Source organism: Tigriopus californicus, chromosome 10 (assembly GCF_007210705.1).
Source record: "Tigriopus californicus strain San Diego chromosome 10, Tcal_SD_v2.1, whole genome shotgun sequence".
NCBI classification, from domain to species: domain Eukaryota; kingdom Metazoa; phylum Arthropoda; class Copepoda; order Harpacticoida; family Harpacticidae; genus Tigriopus; species Tigriopus californicus.
Window position 1 is genome coordinate 10,981,652 of NC_081449.1, and position 25,220 is coordinate 11,006,871.

The following is a 25,220-nucleotide window of genomic DNA, read 5'->3' on the forward strand; positions in this document are numbered from 1 at the left end:
CCCACAAATGCCCCGTAATCAGCGATGGCAAAATTCGANCTTGGCCGTACAGCAGGGGGGAGTGTCGGAACCCTGACTCGATTCCGAGGTTTCACGCCTCTTTGGGCCGTTGGCAGTCACATCGAAGGTAGGGCAGTAAGAACCATTTTAGCTGACGATAATCCTGAAACACATCACTTCCGTATCCGACTGGTAATAAGTCGCATGCGTCCAACCTCACTCCCGTAGTACGAGTAAGTTATTTATTAGATCTACTTATAGTCAATATCGCTACACATCTCAGCCAGGCAGAAACAAATGCTATATCAATATGCTTTGTAGCAAAGGACACTTGAAAAACTTATCCAGCCCATATCCTTCTTGTCTTTGACATCTTTTAAAATCAAGATTGGCCATTTCACCGGCGGCCATTTTTGACCACCTTCCAGCAATTTCTGCCATTTTTTGCCGTTTCCTGCCAGTTTCTGCCACTTTCTGCCATTTTCAGCCACTTGTGTCACAAAGTGGCAGAAATTCGATCAATCTCGATTTTTCCCATCACTGTGTATAGCCCATTACGCTGAAAGAAATATGATTTACGTTCTGCACTTCAGAGGGCGCTTTTTGAGTCAGCCTCTACAAAATAAAAGGCCGATTTGGCAGATTCCTCTTTATTGAATTATAATGCACGGCTCTTTTATCTGAGGTATGCTCTTCTGCAATGGCATTCGATTAATCGCTATTCCTTTGCTTAGAGAACATTGATTTGATGAAAATTTCGTCAAAATTAAATTCCCCTCTCCGCCCAAATTTAAGTTATATCCGTTTTAAGTTATAGTCATTTATTCAAATTTCCCGCGCAATTGGGGATTAAGGTGTCGGGCAGAAAGATACAACCTGATTTTTTTTCTTTGTCCAATTGCTTGAATCAGGGTGTATTCCAAACAATTATGATGATAAATAGAAGCTGATAATTTGCTGTGACTGATTTTCTCTCTGTGCTATATTTTTCTCTTACTGCTCTTTCCTGCTGTTCTTTTATGCCCGCTTTTGTTAAAAACAGTGGACGGTCTTCCTGACTATTTTGACTTTAACTCGCTTATTTCTTGGCATGAGATCATGGATAATCATGAAGTGAATCGCGGTAAACTTTGCCTCATTTGTGGAACACCCTTCGATGTAGATTTGCGTTAGATTTGGCAAATTCTTTCGAAATCTTCTGTACAATTAGTGATCTGGGTCACATAATGTCATAATTATAACATAATAAAGAAATCACTTTCATGGCATGTTACCAGCAGTTTATTAAGCAATCCACTGTGTGTCTTCCCGTTTTGTTTGGGCTGTCTGACGTTGCAAATAAGGGCCCTTATTAAGCTACTGATTTTTTTTCTGACAAGATCAATTTGGTATCAGTTGAAGGAACTTACATGGCAAGTTTCAGCACGATTGGGTCTTTGGTTGACGAGTAGCAGTCAATTGAAATTTAGCACTGTCTGTGTACTTGAGCGAGTCATTTGAAGGGAATTTTTTGAAGGAAAAGAAAAGGACACCTCAAGCGTCCAGAAGGACGAGTGTGGTGACGCAGGTTAGTAGTACATTGTAACAATGTTCGCATTGGGTCTTAAAATGCCCTCAGTTCCACAAAAATCATTTCACATTTTTGAAAGCTTTATAAAGCAAAGTCATGCTCGAATCAAAAAAAAAAATGAACGATAATGTCGTTTTTGATGGTCCAGGCCTCGTTTCCCCACCGGCCTAACATGGCCATTCAGCACTTCTTGACTTCAATGCGTGATTAGGTTAGGAATGAATTGCCAACTTGGCAGCACTTGATTTCTTGATCTTGATAGCAACAGTTCTTCTCACTTCTTTCTCGTTAATGCTTACGTCAAACTTGCGTTCTCGTCGAACCGTACGGGTCCGTGGAACGTCCCCACAAAACCTCTGAGCTGGTCCAAGGCCTCGCCGGAATTGACGCAATCGACCTCGCCCCACGTCCGAAGGGAATAGCATCCGCGACCTAGTGTCTTGTCTTAGTGGCATTGTCCTGGTTCGCCAGTCGGCCTCGAAGTCGCGCCCTCGCCTTCAAGCTGGTGCGGGTGGCTTATTGGCGGTCGGGTCGTGCCGCCCTTTGCCGGGCCTCGCCACCCGACCCGTGGTCGTCGCTTTGGTCGCAGGTTCGCTCTGGACGGTGTTGGTTCCTAACCCGCCCCTCGACCCCCGGTCAGGCGGCTCCTGCTCAGCATGGTATGGTCTCTGTGGGTCAGCGACTTTGGACGCGACTCCAAAAGTTCTACTGGCCTTCGTCCCCGGGCGCCGCGCGAGCCCGCACCTTGCGGGCCCAAGACGCCATCCACCCATTAGAACTGACGTCAGAGGCTCAGGTACGGCCATGGATGGATTTTGAGCCATGGGAAGGGATTGTTTGGATTGATTGCATTGATTGGATTGATCTTTAGATTGGATCCAGATCCGCGGGAGGCGCCTCAGGCAGCCGAAGCCATGGCGGCGGGCTCATGCGTCAAAGGAGCCTGTCTGTGGCCGCATTACCGCGGCCCACGGGCATTCTGCCTCCGTTCTCGTTCGCTTCGGCCCATCGGTTTTTGGTCAACTCTGTTTTGAAACGCGTCACCAACACGCAAGCCGCCATTTTGAGACGGAAAACGGCCCAGCAACTATTCACCGGACAGGCTGGACCTTTCTTAGCCTTGGTGGGCGTCAGTTTGGCTTCGGGCACGGGTGAGTGATTATTTCGGAGGTCGTTGGCGGGCCTCTTCTCTTTGGGATGGGCCAATCCCGCCCGTCGCACGGAATTCGCGTGCGGTAGAATTCCTGGGATAGCTTACTTCCCTCATGGGTTTCCCAACCCAACATATATTCAATGACTTGACCTGGACCATGTTGAAATGATTACCTCGATTTTGCCTGGTCAAGAGCCAAAAAAAAACATATTCATACCTTTCCACGAGCCAAGCGGAAAATGTCCAAAAATTCAAGTATGGCGACTGTTGACTGTATGTCCAAATCGGTTTGTTCTCAATAGGCTTGATTACCAAGGATGATGAGGTCGAGTGCGTTTGTAGCGAGATTCGGCAGGCTGCGGCTAAAATGCAAGCCCTGGCGCAAAACCCCGCTCACAATATCGTCTCTCCATCTGATGCGATTAATCCGATAGCGGATTTAGAAACCACTTGCTTGCTAAAAGACTTTCAAATCGGCCCCATCGTGGCCAAGGGTTGCAATGCCGTCGTCTTGGCCGCTCGTTGGGCTCGACATAAAGTGGCGGACTTAAATGAGGCCATGCAAACTCTGGGCCAAGTCCCACCAGCTGTGGAAATAGCAGTACCCGGACCTGCTCAGTCCGATTCGATCGTCCCACACGAAGAAGAGTATCCCTTGGCCATCAAGATGATGTTCAATTATGAGGCGGAATCCAACGCCATGGCTATCATCAGCGCCATGAATAGGTGAATAAGCAGTGCATCATCCAGTTAACGCGTGCAATTTTCATTTGAAATTACGCTGTTTATGAACTTTATAGAGAGACTGTCCCAGCTCGAAATGTGCGGGTACCGCCCCATTTCGAGAGCTGGATTGCGGCCATGCGAGAGAAAAGCCCGACGTTACCACCACACCCGAATATTGTTGACATGTATACTGCCTTTGCGGACTATGTTCCGGAAATCAAAGAGGCATTAAACATGTATCCTGATGCTTTGCCTCGGCGGTAAGAAAACGAACCCATTCCATGCAGACCTGCCGTCTATGCAGCTATATCTAATTACTCTACTTCTTAGGCTGAATCCGGAGGGTTTGGGTCGAAACATGAGTCTCTTTTTGGTAATGAAAAAGTATGATATCAGTCTCAAAGATTTCCTGGCCCAGCATAGACAGGAGGTGTCGTGGAAAACGTCCCTTCTGATTTTGACACAAATTCTAGAAGGTGATTGCTTCCATTTACTCATGCAACCCACACCATTCATTCTGTCATACGTCTGATACAGGACTTACTCACATGTGGAGTCATGGCATTGCCCATCGAGATCTGAAGTCTGACAACATTCTCTTGGATTTATCCGGCGGGATCGATTTCCCTCGGGTGGTGATCACGGACTTCGGATGTTGTCTAGCGGATCGTAATCATGGCTTGAAGATGCCTTACTCCTCTTTCGAGACTAACCGGGGTGGGAACATGGCTCTGATGGCACCTGAAGTGATCACGGCTCAGCCTGGACCTTTCACCTCCATCAACTACGACAAGGCAGATGTCTGGGCTTGTGGGGCAATCGCTTACGAGATTTTCGGCATGGCCAATCCATTCTATCAAGATAATCACAAGTTGTTGAACATGCATTACAAGTCTAAGCAGTTGCCTTCTCTCCCTGAGGATATTCCAGATATCGTGAACAATCTGGTTCGTGATCTTCTCCGTAGGAATCCTAAGAACCGTCTTTCGGCCGAATTGGCTGCCACAATTAGTCAGTTGATTTTGTGGGCACCGAGTACTTGGGCGAAAGCGAATGGCCGTATTCCCAACACACAAGACGTACTTCAATGGTTACTGACATTGACAACGAAAATCCTATGCGAATCAAGATTCGCTAATGATGGGAAAGCCTTGCGCGAATACCAATTGGTGGCGACATTTCTATCTCGAATGTCCCTGTCCAGGGTTAAGGAGGCGCTCCAATGGATGAAAAATAACGCAGGGTGAGCTGTTTATGCGTCCAAACAATTGAAATAGTTTTAAAAGAAGTGTAAGTTTATTACAAAAATGAAAGCGATTCAAAATAAATATCAATGGGTCAAATTTCCACTCTGACATTGATGGCTTAATTGAGCTAATGATGGCGATTGTCTACCTTTGAAGCTCGAGGAAGTCGTTCAGGGTGGCGTTTCCTAACGGAATGGTGAGATAATCCATACCGTCCGATCCTTTCTTGATGCTTATCAATTTATGATCGATGAACTCGGTCAGTTGAGCTCTCAAGGTCAGGTCCGAATTGGATAAGTAGCTCCGGCGGCTTTTCATATACAGCTCCTGAAACGAGATCCCTTGGTAGTTCTGAGGACCGCCCAATTCCTCAATGGCCTGAATCTGATAGTTGATGATGAGCGTGTAAATCCCCTTGGCATTGGGCGTCAAAGAGGCAAACACGTGGGTCAATGAGTTGAGCGCCAATTTACCCGAATCCTTGACCAACAAGGAGTTCTCGTTCTTCGTTTCCTCAGTGTAGGGAAGAAATGTGGTCGTATCGTACCAAACCAAGTTCATTTTAGATAACTTCTCTTGATCCCAAATAAGTGGAGCATTAATATGGTCGATTGAACAAATGAGATGGATCTTGGGATGTTCTGCCAATTGAGCGATCACGGTTTGAGCTTTGCCGTTGCGGAGCATGCTGCCATCAATATTGTGGATTATGAGGAAAATGGCCTCCTCAGCCTCATGGTTTAAGGTCTCCTTGATGAATGCAATTTGATCGGGTACGCTACTGAATGTGTCCGAGCTGGCCAAAATGTCCCCAGTAATGGAGTTCAAAATCTGCTTGACCGTCAGGGAGGGAAAGAACCCATTCACAAGCACGACACTCTGCTCCTTGAGCATTTCACATTGAAAGTCCTGAATAAGTGCTTTTTTAGAGCCCAATCCAAAGAGGACGAGATTAAAATCTCGCTGGAGAAGTTCGTACCATTTGCCAAATTTCTGACGGTAGTCTTGAAGTAGTAAATCGATTTCAGCCTGGTATTTGAGTGGTTCGTTGGTTAACAATTCTTCAACTTCAGCCTGAGACAATCGTGGGTTCTTAAGTCGCGCCAAAGTTCGATCTGACGTCGCGATCTCTCGGGTCCCATGGGCTTCAAAATACGCCTCTGCGTTATCTAAAAGATAAAAAACGTAACAGCTTCTCCAACTTCATTTGTATCCTCCTCCTTCACGATGCTTGTGTGGCGACCCTGTTCGGGGGAACAGCTGACCTCTATTTTAACGTGTTATCAGATTCCGAGAAATATAGTCGTATGTAAATTCGTCCCGCCTAATTTGTGCGTCTCTACACTTGCAATGCCTTGCCCAGTTTTGAGAAAAATCGATGGCATATTTCTAATTCCAAGAATCATTAAAACTTTGATTCTATTTGTTTTTTTTGCTTCTGGCTCAGATTAAAAAAAAGGTCAAATTTTCAAAAGCACATTTAAATAAAATAAATTAAAAACACATTTTGTTGGATTAGGATTCGATCTGTTAAGTTGGTACTGATTTGTAATGGTCTTTTTTCATAAGTTTTAGCTTTAAGAGACATGATTTTCTTTACTGATTGTTTAACTAAGTGCACTTGGTTGAAACCTAAGGCAATTCCGATTCGAATTTTCTGGTCACAATACCACTAAAGCTATCAACCAAATAGGACCAACAACTCTTTTATTGAGTTCGGGATGGATGAAGCAAGTTATGCCAATAACGATTTCAATTGGACAATTGAGTTTTACATTCAGTCACGCGAGTTTTATTCGCCTCGCTTGGAGTAAAAATGCTTACTTTTTCAGGTACCGGTAATTGTCTTGCCTTGAGAGACGTCTTTTTTTTGTTTTTTTACAAAGGCTAAGCAGAGTTCATTATTTTCAGCATAAAACTTGTAGCTAATAGTGTCATTTACCTTTCTCATGTACGGTCTTTGTCATCGGTCGCCTTGTCGCCGGAGCATGTCGGTTTTTGGCCGGGGTCTTGAAACCAAACACTTGACTGCCCTTTAGGTCACCTCGAGCGCGTGGTTCCGGGATGCGATATTTGCCATACATCTATGGAACAGGAATGCGGGTGGAAATAAAATTCGCGGATCAATGCATTGGCCTTCATGGCACAATGTTAGGCGATGCTGACTAACATATTTTTAAAAACACACATCAAAGAACAAAAGATTATTTACCGAGTTACTTTGGTTAGCCACGAACTTCTAGAAATATGGACGAGCTTCCCGCCAAATCGGCCGGCACTTGATCTTAGCGCCTCTGAGCCACTTTTGGAATTAAAGTAATAAAGTAAAGGAATGTATTAATTGCTCTTTAATTACGGGCAGGTCATCTTTATATCATTAGCTTGTAAAGTGCATGGTTTTAACGTTATATTGTCAAAGGCTTATGTAGCTGACCAGGAGCAGGTTGAAAATTGGAATTTTATGTAGTGTTTACAACTTAACTTTGGCCATATCTCCCGAGTTTCTTAAGCATAGTTTTGGTATCAGATTTGGCCAAGTTCATCTATTCGACCAGACCTTGTGGTCGAATGAAGAGCTCATTTGGGATAAAGTGAACAGTTTAGGATATAAGAAATTTTTGCTTCCGTTCGCAGTCCATATCTTTAGAAGTCCGTGGTGTATTCCATTTATTAAGGATCAATGAGAGTAATATCATTACTGGAAAGATCCCGAGCTGCCGTGCTAGGAGCAATTGTCCGGGGTTAGTGTCTAAGTGTGCGCAGTCGGTTTTTTTTCAATAACTATGTGCCCCATGGGCAAACCCTGGCATATGAGCGCCTCAGGGGTGGGGCGGGACCCTGGCCACAGACAGGGCGGGGCGTTAGGTTAGGTTAAGCGGTCAAGGTACCTCTGGGCCAATATTAATCTGAGCCCCAGGCAAATTTCAACGGATCCACCTCACGGCTCAAGGCTCACTAACTTACAGCTAAGGCTTCATCGGCTGAGGCCGAATCCTCATCCTCCACTGGGTCAGCCTCCGCTTCGGACTGATGGGCCCAGACTGAGCCCACTTGGTGCGAGGCGCCACGAGCTTGGATCTTGCGCCGGATTTTGGCGGATGAGAGGCCGAGGTGATCGCGCATGGGTTCCACTCGCGTCTCATCCGCAAATCGCACTTGGAGCGCCCGTCGCACGCCGCCCATCGATCCCTCCGAGACGCAGGCCCCAGGCAAAACCCGAGGCGGGCTCAGACTGGGTGATTTGGGCCGGGATGGCGTCTGACGCTGGGACGAGGCCCGCTTTCGGAGCGATGACGGCATCGTGCAAGGGCGTGGTGAGAATGGGCTCGACTCAAGAGGACAAGAGGACACCAGAAGTTGTTTTGAATGCAAAATTGCGGGAAGCCCAGAAACCCTGGAGGAAAGGCACGATTCAGCGTGAGAGTTATCACCGGAAAAACAAGTTCCCAGACTGGCTGACGTTCATCCCAATCGGTTAACTCGAGCTCGAACCCTAGCTACTAAGCCAGCCAGGCTAGCTAGTTGTCAAGCTTGAAAAGCCATGGAACCTATTTTATTTCGAGTCCTCGGGAACATTCACTTTTTGTAGCCAGTCCCATAGTTGTCAGGCGATCCCGTCTGTATCACGCTGTCATGCCAAAGGTTTGTTTACCAACAAATCAAATGTGCTCAGTTTCCTCTCAGTTTCCTCTCAGTTTGAACTTTGAAGCAGAGAGTGGATGGATGGAATTAACCCGGAATGAAGTAAGCCACAGTGTGATTCTCTTCCAGAGCCCGGCATGAGTTGGCTGGAAAAGGACCTGGCGTGTCGAGTGGGAGCCTTGTATCAGTCCCAGACCCATGGCCCCATCTGGGCCGGCATAGGGGGCACGCTGATTCGCGTACCCTCGGGATCCACCCGCCCCTTACGCGTCTTTCAACATGATACTTACATTCACCGCATTCTGCCCTCCCCCTCGGAAGGGGCCACGGCTCACACGATTTGGGTGTACGGCGGCAAGCGCTTAGCGGTGGTGGACACCCTGGAAGGGCGAGTCTTAATCCAGATTCAAGCCCCGGATTGGATCCAGCATGTGTGGGCCTCCCCCCAGGACTCGACCAAGCTCTGGGTTCTGACTTCGCACAATCGCGTGCATCTGATGGCGTTCGATTCGGGGCAGATTCTGTCCACCTGGGTGTGTCAGGAGCGTTGCCTCCTCTATGCCGGCCTGTTGGTCCCGTCCATGTCCTTGTCGACGGGGGCCCCGCCCACCGTGCTGAGTGGCACGGTCTTTCAAACCATCCTGGTTTGGCAACCTCAGTGGGCCTCACCGGTCTGGCATCGCTTAACCGGCCACGAGGGCGTGATTTTTGGCTTGGAATTCCATGCCGGGCGCCAGTTGATTTGTTCCACGTCCGACGATCGAACAGCCCGCGTTTGGCGGGTCCTCTTTGACACCCCGGACCAGGACTGGCATCGCTGTCAGATCCAAGCCTGGTGGGTGTTTTCCGGTCATACGGCTCGAGTCTTTCGGAGTTTGATTTTGTCGGACATGATTGTCATTGGGGGTGAAGATTCGCGGTTGACCTTCTGGCGTCAAGGCCGATTAGTTCGATCCGAAAGCCAGGCTCACAATGGCAGCCCAGTGTGGGCTTTAGCGGCCAGTTTTGATCAGGCGGATTCCGTCATATCCGGTGGGCAAGATGGTTCTATCCGCCGTTGGTCTTTGGATCCGGATCCAGTCGCAGTGGAACTCGCCATGCCAAGTTTCAATGCCCGTGACTTTTATCCTCGCATTGTGCGCCGTTATCTCGATTGGAAAATTTGCGTGGCGGGGAATAACTCGATCGTAGCTTTACGTTCAAGCCATTCCGTTTCACGCGATGCCCAATCTATAACTTTAGTGCATGAGTTCCCAGATCAACCCACCCTAGCTGCTTTGGTGGTGTTTCAAAATGCGATGTATGCGGCCACAAATGGCGGCCAACTCATTGAGTATACGCTCAAGGAAGAAGATCAAGCGAATCCTGCCTTGAGTTGCCAATTAGTAACATCAGTTCAAGTATTTGACGGGAAAGTGTTCTCTTTGCAAGTCGTTTCGTACGACAAGAAACCGCTGGTGTTAGCCTGTGGACCTCAAGGGCTGGTGAAAGGCTTCCAAAGCGCCAATTCATCAGTGAAATCGTTCCAGTTACCTAGTCCCAAACAATCTAAAGTCGAACAAGGTCAATGGGTCAACTGTGCCAGTATTCACGAGTCCTTGGGGCTCTTGGTGTTGGGTGATCGACATGGAAACATTCTTGGATACCTTTTAGATGAATTGTTGGGTTCTAATGCCGTGTTTACCATCATAAAGGCTCATCAACAACGAGGGGTGTCCCATTTAAGTATGGACCAAAAGTACCATCGACTCACTTCGATCGGAAGGGATGGCTTGATCAAGACCTACGATATAAATGCCGCTTCTAAAGCTCCAAACGAAACGGCATGTTCTCGGTTACCCTTGGACTCTTTGGAGATGCTTGTTGAAACCAATCTTCAACGCAATGGAAGGAATGTTGGTTTAGAAATCATACTGGGCTTTCACGGGTCGGATTTCGTACTTTATAGCCTTGAGGAACATCGGGTGCTGACTCGAATACCTTGTGGTGGAAGTCATCGCTCTTGGATCTTCACGCCCAATGCCAATCAATCCGAATTAGCATTTATCAAAGATCGCAAGCTGTTCGTTGTGACCCTCAAGCTCGACGATATTTTGGGCTCTTGTCTGAAACAAGGCTTTCACTCTCGAGAAATCCAGGTTATTCGTCACTTTGATCTTGACCAAGAGCATTTCCTTGCCACAGCGGGTGAGGATGTCGATATCCGAATTCATTCTATTACCGCTGGAGGGGAGCATTCTACAGCGAGGGTCTTAAAATCGCACATTTCCTCCGTCAAAGCCATTGATGTGACCAAAATCAATGCCCACAAGAGGCTTATGGTTTCTGTCGGTGGGCGTGCCCAAATCAAAGTATGGTTAATTAGTTCAGGGCTAGCGATCACTGAGAAGGCCTCCTATATGCTAAAAGGAAATGACAAGCGGAGGAAAAAGACTTGGCGTGACGCGAGGGTGATCCACGATACAGAGACCAGATTCATAGATGTGGCCATAGATCCAAGAAATCACACCAACATATTCGTCGGCGGGTCCGATTGTGTGTTACGAAAATTTGAGCTAAGCGACGATTTCTCTCGAATTGATCTCGTGATCGAGAGTGAACCACTCCATCACTCCATTCTCAGTGTGCAAGTCGATCCTGAGTTGGGATTGGTAGTTACCACGAGTAATGATGGATTTGTGCGTACTTTTACAACCGAGGAACTCATATTGGTTCGTGAGCGAATGCTTACCAAAAGTGGCTTGAATGTGATATCGAAGCCATACCAAGATCAAAATTGCTTTGCAGGAAGCGATGGAGGGGAAATAATTTGGATTGATTATCCTGACTTGAACAAGCATTGCGTGTTTCCGCAATGTCAAGCAGCACAAATTAATGGGATTCATTTGTTACGAGAGACAAACGAACTGATCACTTCCTCAGTGGACCAAAGGATATCGCTTTGGTCAATAATGTCCGGATCTGATTCTGACGGTCCGACCTTGCAATTAAAGTCTCAAGTGTGTACAGATATAGCTGATGCCCAATGTTTAGAAATTTGGCCCAAGGGTCGAGATGGCTCGAGCTTTGCAACCATTGGTGGGGAAGGTATGGCTATTTTTGAATTAAAATAAAATGATTTGAATGTATTCTTTTAACCACATCGAAAGGCTCTTTCAAAACTGGACTGATGAATTTCGGTCCACCTCGGAGGCAGTTTACTTGAGGTCAGCCGTGGATTTATCTTCGTATTGTTAGCTTCATCACGGGTCCGCTTCTTGGTGAACAAAATGATTTGAATGCAATCTTGAAACGATATCAAAAGGCTCTTTCAAAACTAGACTGATGAATTTTGGTCCACCTCTGAGGCACTTTACTTGAGGTCAATCGAGGATTTATCTTCGGATTGGTTAACTTCATCACGAGTCCGCTTCTTGGTGGGTTTAGGGCGAGGGGTCGCCTTTGTTTTAGGCCGATTGATTACGCGCACTTTTCGAGTTGGAGGACTTTGGCTGGATTGCTCAATGATCTCGGTGGGGTCGAAGGGATTCTCGGCCGAAAGGGGTCGACTATCACCAAGGTTTGCATTCACACTGTCTTCATTTAAGCTCCCAAACAAATTATCCTTCGCGGAGAGGTCAAACGGAATCCTATCACAACAAAGAATGTATGAATGACAGTAAATTGTCTTAAAATAGAAACTGACTTACTTCAAAGAGGCCATAATGGCTGGCCACAAAAAGAGGGCTTTGAATCGTTGGAACAACAGCTGATCGGCCTCGGATTCAATAGCATCTGCATCCGTATTCGACGATTCTACAGGAATGTCGGAAACCGAGGTAGATGGAGCGCTCTCGAATTTGGCGGCTGACATAATTACATCAGGATGATAGATCCCGCCCGTAATCAACGATTTGAAGTCAACGTTAAGGGAAACATTTTCCTCGGGAGCGGCCCTTTTTTGTAAATATCGATTGTAAAGGCTCATTCCACGGAATCCAACAAGAGTAGCGAGGTTCGGCGGCAAAATGGTCAGATCCGGTAAGCCGTTAGGATTTCCTTTGGACGATGTTGAAGCGGAAGTAGATTGCTCTTCTTGGCCACTCGATTTTGGGGTTACAAGATTAGGGGTTTTCCTACCATAAGTTCGCTTTTTGGAGCGTTTGGGCGACGGTGGTCCAACAACAGACTATAATATTCCAAGCGTTCATTAGCAAATTTCTGCAATATCAGACCATCTTACATGAAACACTGACCTCGTTGCTCACAACAGGGAGTTTACCCCCGTCAATCAAATGCCTATAATGTTCCAAAACGAGTTCCATGTGCTCGTCAGGTGGGTCCATGGTGTTTTCGGGTATTGTTCGGTTGAAATCCAAGCTTTGGTTGCATCGCAAAACTTTTCCCATGTTGAACATGGCTTGGCCAAATCGCCCATACTCTTCCTCCGTGATGACTGAAGAGCGGAAAGTCGGGTATTGTTTCAGCACCTTCACAATACGAGCTTTATCTTACTTACCTCGAAATCGCCGGCTGGGCCGCCGAATATCCCATGAGGGTCTCATGAAAAGAGCCAGTCCAGTCTTCATTCGTTTCGCCAATGTACCCCTCTGCATTTCCAATGGAACCAAGGGTCTTCCCACACCTCTTTTCGCTTGCACCGTTTTCCTGCCCAGACGATTTTGAACCACAATCATGGATTTTGGTTGGGATGCCACCATGCCCAACACCTCACACGATGGAACTGTTGGCTTTCGCATTGGTTCTGTCACTGAGCTGATCACATCCTTGTACCGAAGCTCAGTGCTTAGGTCCCTCATGAATTTTTCCACCGCATCAATTGGGATTTTTACCTATTCAAAACATGAATTTGCCACGAGATTTTGACCTTTGAGACAAATGATGGCTTACCCCTTCCGGCGTGGTTCGAAAACCTGATTTGGGCTCTGATGCGGAAGGTGATTCCACTTGATCGGGAAGACCTTGAATATCGCGATACTTATCCAAAAACTCTTCCAAGCAGATCTTCCACCGATGAAACAATTTCTCTTGTCTACGGGCCGTAACCTGCCTGGGAACTCGCCCGTGGCCCAAATTGAACTTATTTGGATCTTTAATGAATTGCTTGTAGATCGCAAAGAACCGCGTACGACATCGTAATCGGCTCTTGCCCGGAGTCCGCTCAGCCACCTTCACCCAATCCTTGGTACCCAATTCCTTGACCGCCTCCAACAGACGTTGATCGTCCTCCTTTTTCCAAGATCTCAAATCCGCCGACAGGACGTTTTGATATCGCGCCAGGATTTGAGAGGCATTTCTGAACGGAATATAATCCGAGATGAGTCGCCATTGTTCGCCGAAGAGCTTGACGGCGGCATAAATCAGGAAATCCTCAGACTCGCTAAAGGCTCCGGTACGGAGGCCATCCGTTAAGGAAAAAAAGTATCGTTGATAGCATTGGTCTTTGGTTTTTCCTTCCATATAGTAGGCCACTTTGGTCCAAGGGATGAAATTGTTGATCCGACACTTTGCCACCAATTGTTTCAGTCTACGATCTTCCCCCACCGTCCATCTTCGTTTCTCAAAAGCCTGGTTGTACTTCAACTGATAGCGCATACAGCATAAGAATCCAGTGCGATTCGTGCCTAATTCTCGTGCAATAAGATCCCAATCCATTCGATGGTGAGTATCGGCCAAATGCTTGAGCAAATTGTCTTCCTCTTGAGTCCATGACGCTCGATTGATTGTAGGGTGAAGCATATTTTTCCACATCAACTCACAACTCTTGGGTGAGATCATTCCCTGAAACTATTGAATAACAGAATACAAAATAAAATCTCCAGAAACGCTCCCCAGGTTACTAGCTTCTCACGGCTTGAACAGAGATTCGCATCCAATCGAAATCTTCTTCCCGGTTATGGAAGAGCTCATCCTCACTAAGACATTTTATCCGCTCGATTTCCCGCTTGGCCTCTCGAAGATCCATCAAGAGTTGAGTTTTCCGCTCAGGTTTGAGATTTTTTTTCTCGCTTTCGCCTAACAGATGCTCCCAGTGGGCCATTGGTCGGCTCATTTTCTCTCTCAGCGCATCTTCTTTCACCTGATAAAAAATAAATGAATGAGCTTAAGAAATCAGCCTCCGGAAAAACCAGCAAAAGTTTCCTCTTACCGCTAACAGCAGGCTCTTCTTTTCAGTGTGTGTCCATTCCTTTGGATTTGTTAGATAGGGATCGAGTTCACGGTTGGCTTTTTTTCGAATGGAATCCCGATTTGGAGGGTGGCTAAATAGCCTCTCATCCTTGAAATAAGGTGCGCTGAAAACGTTCATTTGTCGCTTGTCGTTTAGACCCAAATTCGATTGGACTCTTGCGGTAACGTTGCCTTTCTGCAGCTCGCCCAATTCGAACGTCAATTCCTCTTGGCGACTGTGATTCCGCTCCAAAGCCACATTTAAGATCTCGATCGCCTCTAATACAGAGTTTTGATAGGTCTATGGAATAAATGAAGCCACATTCATGGTTAAGATTAGGTATGAACCTTGAAAACTCCCAGCCGCAAATTTAAATTTGATTAGGCTTTAGACCACTCACTTTAAAAGACGGGAACTGTCGGAACACCCTAAATAGGGCGCAAAGAATGGCTCGGGTCAACAGTAAATTTGTACTAACGAGCTAAAAAAGTACTTAGTGTCTATTCGGTATACATCATATGTGAAGCTCCAAGTTGTAGGAATGGATGTGAGTCACTTGAAATACAGTTTACAACCTTGAACCTCTAAGATTCATATTTTACTTTTGATTACATAATTCTTTATCCACCCCCGAATTAGAATTGATAACTTTGGCTTGCCTTTTAAGTTAGACTTGGGTAAGTTTTTTGGCCAACATTTCAAATCAACATTATATTCAAAGATACTACTGTATCAACGCTTATAGTTTCTCCACGGAAACTAGAGAGCCGCAAATTAAATAATGAAGGAGCCCGTGCGTGAGAAAAGAGGAGAACTTCATTGTGCTTACTGCACTACAATTCACCCTTAAACTTGGGTTGCTATAAAGTTCATGAATGCTTTTGATACCCTGCAATAACAGAAACCTTTCGTCTCCTCTCTGAAAATTGTACAGTTCCAACCTTTCAAGTCTCTCACAAAACAACATGGTGTAATCATGTTTAATGATGTTAAAATAGTATTCGGGGACCAAGGGTGATAAAGAAGACATAAGGGGATTGGTTAAGGAGATGCAAGTCCTCGAAATGGGGATGCTTACGAATTGTCGTCGAGCCAAGTAATCAATTCAAGCAATTCAGGAATGGAAGAGCTGCCATTTTCCTAGTGACACATGTAAGTATGTTTACATCCCCCTTGCAATACTGCCTGAAATTAGGATTGCCATTTCCTTCCTCCTATCGACAGGACCCTTGAATCATTATCTAACTGTTTCGATTCATTGGAGCGTACCTCATTCAAGATTAGGGCATTGTGATAAGATATGGGAATATCTCCTTCCTCAATCTCGTCCATGTTGAGCATTTGAGTCTCATTATCATCGAACCTATTGCGAGGTTCCGTCGTACTCTCACTCTCCATGGTCGTATACTCGCTAAAGCAAGTGCTACCTATTGGGACGAGACAAAGAAAAGCTTAGATTCGAGGTATCTCTGGAAATAAATGAAGTTATTAAAGCTAATAATAAACGCCAGGAAAAACTGCCGTTTAAACTAGTCGTTGAAAACGTACAAAAACCGTACGCCTCCTCCTGGCCAAGACACTGAATTGCCGTGTTAATCTAAGTGGAAGACTTCTTTTGTTTTACGATTTGTAGAAAATGGAGCAATTGACAAAGTAAATTGAAATCAAGGCGACTCTATCATCAACAATAATACAAATTTACAAAATCATTTTTCACACCCAATCTAGGAGACTAGGACAGATACCAAGTTTTCCATGCCTTTCTTTTGGTAAGAACCAATGGACATGATCTTGCTTCTGATTATAAAGAGAAATTTGGATTTCATGTCGAGTATTCGATTTAGATAAAATCTAAAAATAAAGGCATTTTTCCCCATCTGGCCGGCATAACAAGTGGGCAAACTTACATAAAATGAGAAAAAAAAGCGCGTAGTTAGAAGAGCATGAAATGGAAAGGAATAAAGGAGCAAGGATGGGTAGAGTAAGTCAAGTTCGATGATAATTACCCATTTGCGAAGTTTGGCTGGGCACGTATAAAGTGTCCGATTGCGCGTCCGAAAACTGAAAATCACCAAAAGGAAACTCCTCGGCCTGTAGCGGCTCCATCATCGGCACTCGGGGCGTGGGTTCGGAGGGCGTGGATGACTCGTCAAGCGGGTTAAATTGAATCATCACGGATGAAGCTTGAGCGGCGGACATGGGCACGGTTACTTGGGCCATGGGCTTAATATCCAATACTTCATTGGCAGCGGCAGGGTCAGTCCAAGGCTGAGAGTGTTCGGAAGGGCTGGACCAGGCTTGAGACGGGTTGGAATCCATCTGGCGGACTGCCTGCCACACTTTTCCGTCCAAAAAAAAATGCGGGAATTCAATCGGTAGACTTAACTTTGATAGACAGATTCTGCTCTTAGATGTCAACAGTGGCAAAGTACTTTCTTTTTTTAATTTTGAAATAGTATTGGCTTCGAATTGAATTAGATACCAGATTTGGCTACTTTACAATATAAAAAAAATTGCTCAAAATGGACTTAGTTAAGTTGTATACAGTTTTGCTGGGTTCATTCTTGAGTTATTTTCTTTGTTTGGCTTTTAATATCTAAATTTTACAAGTCCTGACAATCGTGTCTTTCTTTCAGGGCGACCCCCAAGGATGAACAAATACCCGTTGGCCTTCAAAGTCAATGTACTTTTTCTCATATCTCATGGCCTGATGCTACGGACACCGAAAAATCGATCTAGTAGCTATTGTGCTTGTTCTCTTTAATACGTTACGAAATCTACTGACTCAAATAATCTACCATTCAAAAGTGTCATTCGTCCAATGCTAGCCCTGACCTTTTGATATGATTTTCGATTGTGAATCATTGCCGTCTTCATTATTCTTTCTAATAATACGTGAGGCAGGAGACGAGATAGGTAAGCTAAGGTTTGGTGTTGGTTCCTACCTTGAGAGAGGTCCTCAATTCGACTTTCCTGCTATTCTTTCTCTAAAGGAAACTCTTAGATACGGCCTACACACATGGAAGGAGAACTGATCTGACTCGGATTTTGACACTGTCAATCATATTATATAGACGAGGTGATGGCAAGTTCGTTGACTGAGGTGACTCCACCCCTCGATTTTAGCACCTACCGCCAAAAAAATCGATGCTATTACGCTGAACAATTTATTCTTATTGAACAATCGGCTCCATTTCTATTTCCCATTTCTTTACGTTGGCTTCGTCACCCTGCCCCCTCAGCTGAAGATGTCTTTTTCCTGTTTACCTTCTTTATCCGTCCTTTTTATTCTGCTGCTCGTTTCCGTTGGACCGAAGGCGAGGTAAGCTCCCCCACTTTTCCCTGTTTATCAGTCCCTCACTTGAGCTCGGATCCCCATCATCGTTGATATTGGTTCCCGGATCATCCTCCGCCCACCCCGTTGTGACTGTAAACCCGGGTGTGTCTCGCATATCCCCGTCCTTGGGGCCTCCTCTCGGACTGGTTCGATGGAGGTTCGCCCACTTCCATTTTCTTACCTTCCCCATTTGAACTTGCCATGCTGAACTTAAATTTGGTCCAGATTTCATCCAAACTGGGCCAGGGGATGGGGTTATCTCTGAACCCAACTCGTTTGTCAAGGCTGGGAACAGAGGATGGGCGAGATATTGTTAGATTCCCATTCCAATGAGACGATCGAGCCATCTTCTAGACTCGATTGGACCGTTGCCGAATGGCAGAGAAACAAGCTTTCCATATCCTTCTCATGGTCTTGATAATTCCGTAGACTTTCGAGTGCGGAAACGGTTAGCGACATGAAACTGAAAGTGATTGAAAGGAGCGAAAGTTATTTATGCCGACCGACTGACAAGTTTCCTTGCTTTGTAGCTGATTCAACCATGGCTGATTGGGACGAAGAGGTTCAAGTTGAGGGCGAGGCTCCCGTGGCCCCAGCTATTCCCGATCCGGTCATTTCGGAATTGCCCGATATCAAGCTGTTCGGCAAATGGAACTGCGATGAAGTGAATGTGTCGGACATGTCCCTTCAGGTGAGTGGCATTGACGCTGAGCCGATTTCGAGCTAGTTTTAATGACCGTGATGATCACCCTTGTAAAAATTGAGTACTGTGTGTACACATGAGAACAATTCTCATCACCCATCTTGACTGAGCTTAGTATTTGGTCGATGAATGTTGGTTTCGACGAGAAAGGAGACCCAATTATCTATTCCCTTTTATTATTAGGACTACATTGCCGTCAAGGAGAAGTACGCGAAGTACATTCCCCACAGTGCCGGGCGTTATGCCGCCAAGCGATTCCGCAAGGCTCAATGTCCCGTGGTCGAGCGACTGGTCAACTCGCTCATGATGCACGGACGTAACAACGGCAAGAAACTCATGACGGTTCGCATTGTCAAGCATAGCTTCGAAATTATGCATCTTCTGACCGGAGAGGTACGTGATTGACATTTTCTCCTCGTAAAGAACAATGTTCAGAACAGATTCACGATGATGATTAACTACAACCAAGATCTCCGAATAACGGTGAAGATAACCTCGCTACTACTGAAGAATCTGTTCTCTATCCCTCATTTAACGCCCAACCTCCACGAAATAGATTAAGCAAGGTTTTCCATTTCCTTTCTCTCTAGAACCCTCTGCAAGTGTTGGTGAACGCCGTCATCAACTCGGGACCCCGTGAGGATTCCACCCGTATTGGTCGTGCTGGTACCGTGAGGCGACAAGCCGTGGACGTGTCTCCTCTGCGACGCGTTAACCAAGCCATCTGGCTTTTGTGCACCGGCGCCCGGGAGGCCAGTTTCCGTAACATCAAGTCCATCGCCGAGTGCTTGGCTGATGAGCTCATCAATGCCGCCAAGGGGAGCTCCAACAGTTATGCCATCAAGAAGAAGGATGAACTCGAGCGTGTGGCCAAGTCTAATCGATAAGAAGCTGCTTGTGTGTAATCTGAAATTTGTTCTTCAACCTGGAGCAACTGTTACATATGAAATAGATGCTGTCCAACCCCCAAACCCTCCGTGTTCACCTAAATTTGAGACATTTCGATCATTCCGACTAAATTATTTTCACTTGACGGGGATTTATAAAGGCTCTTGTTGATTAGGTTATGGAGGGCGATGAGACGATGCAAATTATGCGACTAATTGTTTTCGTGATTGAGATTCCAAGGCTAGATGCGGCAAATGTATGACCGATCGAAGGATAGGTCGCCCATGACAAGTTATGAGTAGCGGGCGACGGATGTGGTCAATTTACCTAGGGTGGCGTTGCTTGATAATTGCATTTTGCCTTTGAAGGCCTGATTGCGGGATCGATCGAGGAGGTCTGCTAAAAGGAAGTACATCGCGAAGCATTCGTGTTGAAATTGTAATCTATTTCAAAGCATATACTTCTTGAATAGCTGAACTTGGCCAAATTTGAGGCCAAAACTATGCTTAGGAAACTCGGGAGATATGGCCAAAGTTATGTTGTAAACACTACACAAAATTGGAAATTTTGGCCTGCTCTTGGCCGACTACGTACATGAGCCTTTGACAACATAAATTTGAGACGAACCACCTTACAACTAAACGATCCGCCTTTAATTGAAGAGATCTGCGCTTCTTATTGTATTACTTTAATTCGAAAAATGGCTCAGAGTTGCTATGACCAAGCAAGAGTAGACCGATTTGACGGTCATATTTTTTAGTAGTCCGATCAAGTTAGGTTGTTGTGAAAGCTTGCTATGAATCTGAATGCAAGCTATATGCTTTGAAAATTAAAATTGTGAAAACGTGGTGTTAGAAATGCATGGTTTCTTTTAGAAGGGAATTTAAGTCGTACCTGGTGGGAATTAAAAGTAGTTCCGAGCCATTGAAATGTCATTGCAATGCTTTTATGCATTCAATTAAAGATACCGGATTGATAGCGATATCGGCTGACGCTTTTATTTAATGGCAAGCAACATGGTGCTCTTTTGGCTGAAAATGAAGAAATATGAAACAAAACCTGGTTCCAAGATATTGCTTTGAACTTTAACTGAAGTTGAAGCAGTGCGCTGAACAAATTAAGAGCGTTATTTGCACATGCGATCAAAGGAGTCTTCAATATCAAATGGATCTTGATCTTCAACAACGGGGGAATGAGGAATGGACCGCATTCTGAGATTGGTCGTTGCACGTTGCACCAACCTTAACTCTTTCTTTAAAGGCCTGTGAGAGGTCGGGGTGGATGTCTTCAACGGCGAGTGAAGGCCATTTGACTTCAAGGGACTAGTCTCGACCACTTGCCGTTTCATTGCACCCTTGTTAATGATATCGTCAATAATAAAGGACAAGTCCGAACAATCAAAAACCTCCGTCTCATTGTGAGATTCCAGTGCTTCAATTGGTCTCGTTTCGACCACATGTACAGGTTTTTGCTGAGAAAAGAACTGAGTTATAGGCTTCTGTGCTTGTTCCTCGCAAGTGACGGGTTCATTTTCTTTGTTAGTCTTTTTTACTGTAAGTGCTCGAGGTTTCCGCACAACTGTGGTCTTTTTGGTTGGTTTCGTAGTTTGAACATAGTTCAAATAAAATTCAGGATACACCTGGCTGAAAAGTTCCGCTGCATCACAACTCTCAAAGGTTTCGGGCAATCCTTCCATGTCCTCGGCCTGAGCATTAATCAATCGCCATCGAATCACAACACAAGATACTCCACTTACAATGCGCTTTTTGACGAAGACTTCGGGTTCGATCACTTCTTGCCGACCACCCACACTCAAATGTTCAATCTGCCATTTGGTCAAAAGTGGAATGAGTTTTTCCATGGCGTATTCTTCGACCCACAAGAGTTTCTTGCACATGATGGAGAGACACTGTTTGATCTTGGGGCAACTGTAAGTAGTGAACTCACTTAGATCCGTGGGTACCGTCTCCTTGACGTCAAACTCAGCCAGAACTTTTGGCATTTCATCGCGCCACCAATCCATGGGCAAAAGCAAGCATTTCTTCTTCAATCCATTTTCTACTTTGACAAGACTCGGATCTTGCTTGAGTCGCTGACAAAGACAATCTTCGTCACTCACCGAGTTTTGCCACTTCTCACATGCGTCACAATGAAGATCCTCCGGACCATTCTGACAATACTTGGGGGACGAACACGTGGTCCAAGTTTGAAATTCAATCCCAATCCAATACTGGAGCACACGAATAGCGTCCATAGACACGGGCCATGCTCTAAACATTTTCAACACGCTCTCTTTACCAACTCCGGACACACCTGCCGGACAAAAGTCGCACCCTAAGAGTATGGCCATAAACAAGAGACGGTCACGCGAGAGTCTCAAGTCATTCACCAGCTTTTTGGCCGTGAATCGTTCTACGGAGAAACTCTTAGCTGAGATTGAAAAATTCCGCAGGACTATTTTGGCTCCGTAACAGAAGGCATCCGAATCATCGGATATCACACCATCTACTAGGCCAACCTGGTTGAGTTGGGCACAGAGGGCCTCCCCCTCCCCTTGAGCCGCGAGACATTGGACCCCTAAGGCTGACAGGAGAAACTTGCATTCGTTCATCACAGCCTTGAGGCGATTACGATTCAAGGATTTCACCTCCACCTCTTGAGTGCTCATCCCCATTTGAGCAGCTTTCCTTTGGGTCATGGTCTCCCGCTTGAGCACGGGGGCATGTCCATCCAAGATAAATACGGGTCGAATACCCAATGATAGGAGGGTGGCGGTGCGGAAGAAAACGTTCCGCAGATGAGGTTTTGCCACTTTCCCGTGACTCATGGCCCGGCATTGGTTGTTTTGAACCACCCAGCCCGCTAAATCTACGGCTAACACTTGTCCAGACAATTGGCGGAGATCCACAGTCTCGCCAGAGCACTCTACGATCGGCCATAAGGTCTTGATACCCATGGTTTATGGCGACTTTGAGACGAAGGCTAGATCGGAGACACGGATTGGTGTGATGTTTCAAACTGACGTGACGTCGGTTGTCGGGATCGTCAGTTTGACTGACGCAACCTCGATTAAGGTAACTGGATTGATTGAATGGGAGGGATGGTCGCGATTGCGATACAAGAACGCCTTGCACTCCGGCCAGGTCTAAAACGGAAAGCATAGAACTAGATTGAAGCAGAATGGGAACGCTTACAACAAATATCTATTCGGGACGGATGACATCAAATTTCAATACAAAGAGAAGATCACTCCAGTTAACTAGAATTTTCATTACAATAATACAAGTCCCTCTGAAGTCACAGAGGGCGAGATCGTAAAATACAAAACCTAGGACGAGTGGGCGTACCCATCCGCACCGCTCACTAGACCCATTGAACATATAACGAGAAGAGCTAATGTGTTATAGCTCTAGTAAAAATGCGTCGAGTTCAACAACGATGATGATGATAGCCTCGGATTCGTTGAGCCAATATCATGTCCTTAGTCATGATGGTGACACGTTTGGCGTGAATACAACATAAGAGAGTGTCTTCGAACACGAAAACCAGAAACGCCTCTGCCGCCTCTTGTAACGCCATCAAGGCCGCGGATTGGAACCTTAATCCGCCATTTGGACTCAAATGCTGAGCGATATCTCGAATAAGCCGACTAAAAGGCAATTTTGGAATCAAGAGATTGGTACTCTTTTGATATTGGCGAATCTCTTGCAAGGCCTTTAAGCCAGGTCGATAACGACGCTTCGACGCCTGGCCGCCCTTACGTTTAGGCGTCTTGGATTTGGATGCGACAACCGCTACAGGTCGCACCGGGTTTACGGGCGTGGCCTGAATCAAGCTGGGACGGCGAGACGCCGGCTTGGGCGTTGAAGTACCGTATGGGCGACTGGGTCCAGGGATGGGCTCTGAGGGCTGAGTGGTGTGCCTGCCTTTGGGCACGGATCGCTTGGGGTCGGTGATAAACCCGGACGAATTGGTGGATGTATCAGCTGAGGGACTCGAGCTAGAAGGAGTGGGCTGGCGGGTATTGACGGCGTTCGAGGACCCCGGAGTACTTTTGGCCTTGAGCAAGCTTCTACGTTGCACCATACTGGCGGCTGTGGTCAGGCAGTCAGGCCTTGGAAAATAGATCCGCTCCTAGGTCAGGATGACGATGTGTTGGGCCTTTGTTGGGCGCGAGTTTGCCGATTGACACTAAGTGGGATGCTACATTTAAGGGAAACGAACGGGTTTGCGCTTATCGATCAGGGTTATGAACAAGGTACTCCAAAATCCGCCCAAACGACCAAATGATCGATAATCCTGGGCGGGATCTTCGGATTTTATCATAATTCTTTAATGACATGGAAAGAAAAGGATGTCGAAGCAGCTTACTGTCACTGACGTCTTAAATAGATAAAGCCCATAGAAAATATGATTAAAAGGAGTGATGAACTCCTTAACTTTGGTTGGTAGATTGAGAGCTTTCATTTAATTCATGTACTTGCTAGAAACAATTTGTCAAAGGGAATGGGATATTGATAAACATTGATTTAAAGGTGACTTTGTCGCGGATGTTGAGAATAGTCTAATTCAATTAACTTTTTAAAATGCAATGTATGCATACAAACGAAAAATGAGTAAAATTTGATTCGTTGACTCTTATGCTGAGCATGCTATATTAGGTCGTAGCATATATATCCGTAACTATAAACTGAGCCAAAATACATCCTAAACTGATTTCAAATGGACAAAACTTACAGTCAGCAACTTTTTTTCTTGCTCAGTTGAAACTCCTTTTTGACGTTTAACTTCTTTTTCAAAAAAGGACAATTGCCACAAAAATCATAGAAAAGTTCAGTTTTGAAGTTTCTTAATCTGCAACTTTTATTTTGCAACACTTGTCTAAATTTGAATATTTCATATGGAAACGTGACTTTCTAGGCTATGCTAGTTAAAGGACCATCAAATAAAGCAATCAATTTCAAGAAAACGTTTACTTATTTATGACAAATGAGGTATTTTAAAATATCTTTAAAAGCACGAAATATTTTTTAACACCAAAAAAACTTCTCTATTGCAAAGATATAAGCCTGTTTAAATGCAAAAAAACAGTTCAAATGACAACATGAAACAAAATTTGCAAAAAAAAATAACTAATGAGCAAAGGTTTTAAGATTTTATTTCTTTTTATTATGTTTGAAATCAAACGCCCTGCACGGTGGTACTCACAACACTGATAAAGTTTTTGTGCACATACCTAAGACTTCTAGTAACGATTTTCGTTGTTATTGAAACAGAAGGAACAACTTTTGTAAAATGCCATCAGGGTAAATACATAAAATTAGTATGTCAATCCACTTAAAATCTACAGAGAGACAGTATTTTTAAAACATAATCAATAGATGTTGGGAGTAACCTTAGTTGCGTTTCCAACTACAATTCTATTCAAATCCATTTAGCAAACGATAGGATATCACGCTTTCAAAGATTGCATTTGCATCAAATTTGACTACAAATTTATTCGGTTATATCTTAAAGCAATGGCCAATTAACATAATATGTTTTTTCTATGCCCAAAAAATCAATGAAAATATATTTCACAATTGTGATACCATACTTGCCAATTGCAACTTTAATCAAGCTTAATCTTGAATTTTGACAAAATTATATTAACGTTGAATAAAAACATCGCTAGTGCATAGAAATTAATTAGTGCAAAAGGTGACAAATTTGAAAATTGAACGGTCACATATATCGTTCAAATATTTTATGAACATGATAGGATGATTAGCTTTTGGTACTAAAG

General features: G+C 45.1%; 7 protein-coding genes across 9 annotated transcripts; 3 read left to right on the top strand and 4 right to left on the bottom strand.

Moving 5' to 3' along the window:
- Positions 1–1,916: 1,916 nt before the first annotated feature.
- LOC131888997 (serine/threonine-protein kinase Pink1, mitochondrial-like) lies at positions 1,917–4,804 on the top strand (the record flags this gene model as incomplete). The annotated part of the gene is given in 6 exon segments (XM_059237977.1): positions 1,917–2,366; positions 2,442–2,721; positions 3,026–3,449; positions 3,524–3,709; positions 3,780–3,925; positions 3,987–4,804. Coding segments are annotated over 6 exon segments (1,881 nt in total). The 3' UTR covers positions 4,697–4,804.
- LOC131889002 (origin recognition complex subunit 2-like) lies at positions 4,722–8,106 on the bottom strand. Its single transcript, XM_059237983.1, has 3 exons — positions 7,661–8,106; positions 6,639–6,780; positions 4,722–5,865 (listed from the first exon to the last, which is right to left on the bottom strand). The coding sequence occupies exons 1-3, from the start codon at positions 7,994–7,996 to the stop codon at positions 4,841–4,843; spliced, it is 1,503 nt and encodes a 500-aa protein (XP_059093966.1). The 5' UTR covers positions 7,997–8,106; the 3' UTR covers positions 4,722–4,840.
- A 257-nt stretch (positions 8,107–8,363) lies between these two features.
- Positions 8,364–11,475, top strand: LOC131888995 (WD repeat-containing protein 6-like). Its single transcript, XM_059237975.1, has one exon. It carries the CDS (start codon positions 8,476–8,478, stop codon positions 11,449–11,451), a length of 2,976 nt encoding a protein of 991 aa, XP_059093958.1. The 5' UTR covers positions 8,364–8,475; the 3' UTR covers positions 11,452–11,475.
- On the bottom strand, positions 11,443–16,935 carry LOC131888994 (snRNA-activating protein complex subunit 4 homolog). Its single transcript, XM_059237974.1, has 9 exons — positions 16,514–16,935; positions 15,777–15,934; positions 14,487–14,807; positions 14,190–14,417; positions 13,229–14,125; positions 12,837–13,170; positions 12,574–12,773; positions 12,028–12,506; positions 11,443–11,967 (listed from the first exon to the last, which is right to left on the bottom strand). Exons 1-9 carry the CDS (start codon positions 16,824–16,826, stop codon positions 11,691–11,693), a joined length of 3,207 nt encoding a protein of 1,068 aa, XP_059093957.1. The 5' UTR covers positions 16,827–16,935; the 3' UTR covers positions 11,443–11,690.
- A 779-nt stretch (positions 16,936–17,714) lies between these two features.
- On the top strand, positions 17,715–19,518 carry LOC131889005 (small ribosomal subunit protein uS7). 3 transcript variants are annotated; one of them, XM_059237985.1, is made up of 4 exons: positions 17,715–17,829; positions 18,375–18,535; positions 18,731–18,940; positions 19,138–19,518. In XM_059237985.1, exons 2-4 carry the CDS (start codon positions 18,386–18,388, stop codon positions 19,432–19,434), a joined length of 657 nt encoding a protein of 218 aa, XP_059093968.1. In that variant the 5' UTR covers positions 17,715–17,829; positions 18,375–18,385; the 3' UTR covers positions 19,435–19,518. The 3 variants fall into 3 exon arrangements, with proteins under 3 accessions (XP_059093968.1, XP_059093969.1, XP_059093970.1); XM_059237986.1 differs by having other exon boundaries at positions 17,821–17,946; XM_059237987.1 differs by lacking the exon at positions 17,715–17,829 and adding an exon at positions 17,978–18,001.
- An 889-nt stretch (positions 19,519–20,407) lies between these two features.
- Positions 20,408–22,437, bottom strand: LOC131888998 (flap endonuclease GEN-like). Its single transcript, XM_059237978.1, has one exon. It carries the CDS (start codon positions 22,389–22,391, stop codon positions 20,562–20,564), a length of 1,830 nt encoding a protein of 609 aa, XP_059093961.1. The 5' UTR covers positions 22,392–22,437; the 3' UTR covers positions 20,408–20,561.
- Positions 22,438–22,579: 142 nt separating this feature from the next.
- LOC131889006 (histone H3-like) lies at positions 22,580–23,861 on the bottom strand. Its single transcript, XM_059237989.1, has one exon. It carries the CDS (start codon positions 23,519–23,521, stop codon positions 22,865–22,867), a length of 657 nt encoding a protein of 218 aa, XP_059093972.1. The 5' UTR covers positions 23,522–23,861; the 3' UTR covers positions 22,580–22,864.
- Positions 23,862–25,220: the final 1,359 nt, after the last annotated feature.

Bases quoted from the DNA above. Each gene is read 5' to 3' on its own strand.
- LOC131889006 (XM_059237989.1), bottom strand. From the start codon at position 23,521: ATGGTGCAACGTAGAAGCTTGCTCAAGGCCAAAAGTACTCCGGGGTCC.
- LOC131889002 (XM_059237983.1), bottom strand. From the start codon at position 7,996: ATGCCGTCATCGCTCCGAAAGCGGGCCTCGTCCCAGCGTCAGACGCCA. The intron at 6,781-7,660 runs GTAAGTTAGTGA...CCTGTTCCATAG, and splicing joins CAGCCGATGAAGCCTTAGCT to ATGTATGGCAAATATCGCAT. The intron at 5,866-6,638 runs GTAAATGACACT...TTTATCTTTTAG, and splicing joins AAAGACCGTACATGAGAAAG to ATAACGCAGAGGCGTATTTT.
- LOC131888994 (XM_059237974.1), bottom strand. From the start codon at position 16,826: ATGGATTCCAACCCGTCTCAAGCCTGGTCCAGCCCTTCCGAACACTCT. The intron at 13,171-13,228 runs GTAAGCCATCAT...TGTTTTGAATAG, and splicing joins TTCGAACCACGCCGGAAGGG to GTAAAAATCCCAATTGATGC. The intron at 12,507-12,573 runs GTCAGTGTTTCA...GGAATATTATAG, and splicing joins TCCCTGTTGTGAGCAACGAG to TCTGTTGTTGGACCACCGTC.
- LOC131888995 (XM_059237975.1), top strand. From the start codon at position 8,476: ATGAGTTGGCTGGAAAAGGACCTGGCGTGTCGAGTGGGAGCCTTGTAT.
- LOC131889005 (XM_059237985.1), top strand. From the start codon at position 18,386: ATGGCTGATTGGGACGAAGAGGTTCAAGTTGAGGGCGAGGCTCCCGTG. The intron at 18,536-18,730 runs GTGAGTGGCATT...TTTTATTATTAG, and splicing joins TGTCGGACATGTCCCTTCAG to GACTACATTGCCGTCAAGGA. The intron at 18,941-19,137 runs GTACGTGATTGA...CTTTCTCTCTAG, and splicing joins TGCATCTTCTGACCGGAGAG to AACCCTCTGCAAGTGTTGGT.
- LOC131888998 (XM_059237978.1), bottom strand. From the start codon at position 22,391: ATGGGTATCAAGACCTTATGGCCGATCGTAGAGTGCTCTGGCGAGACT.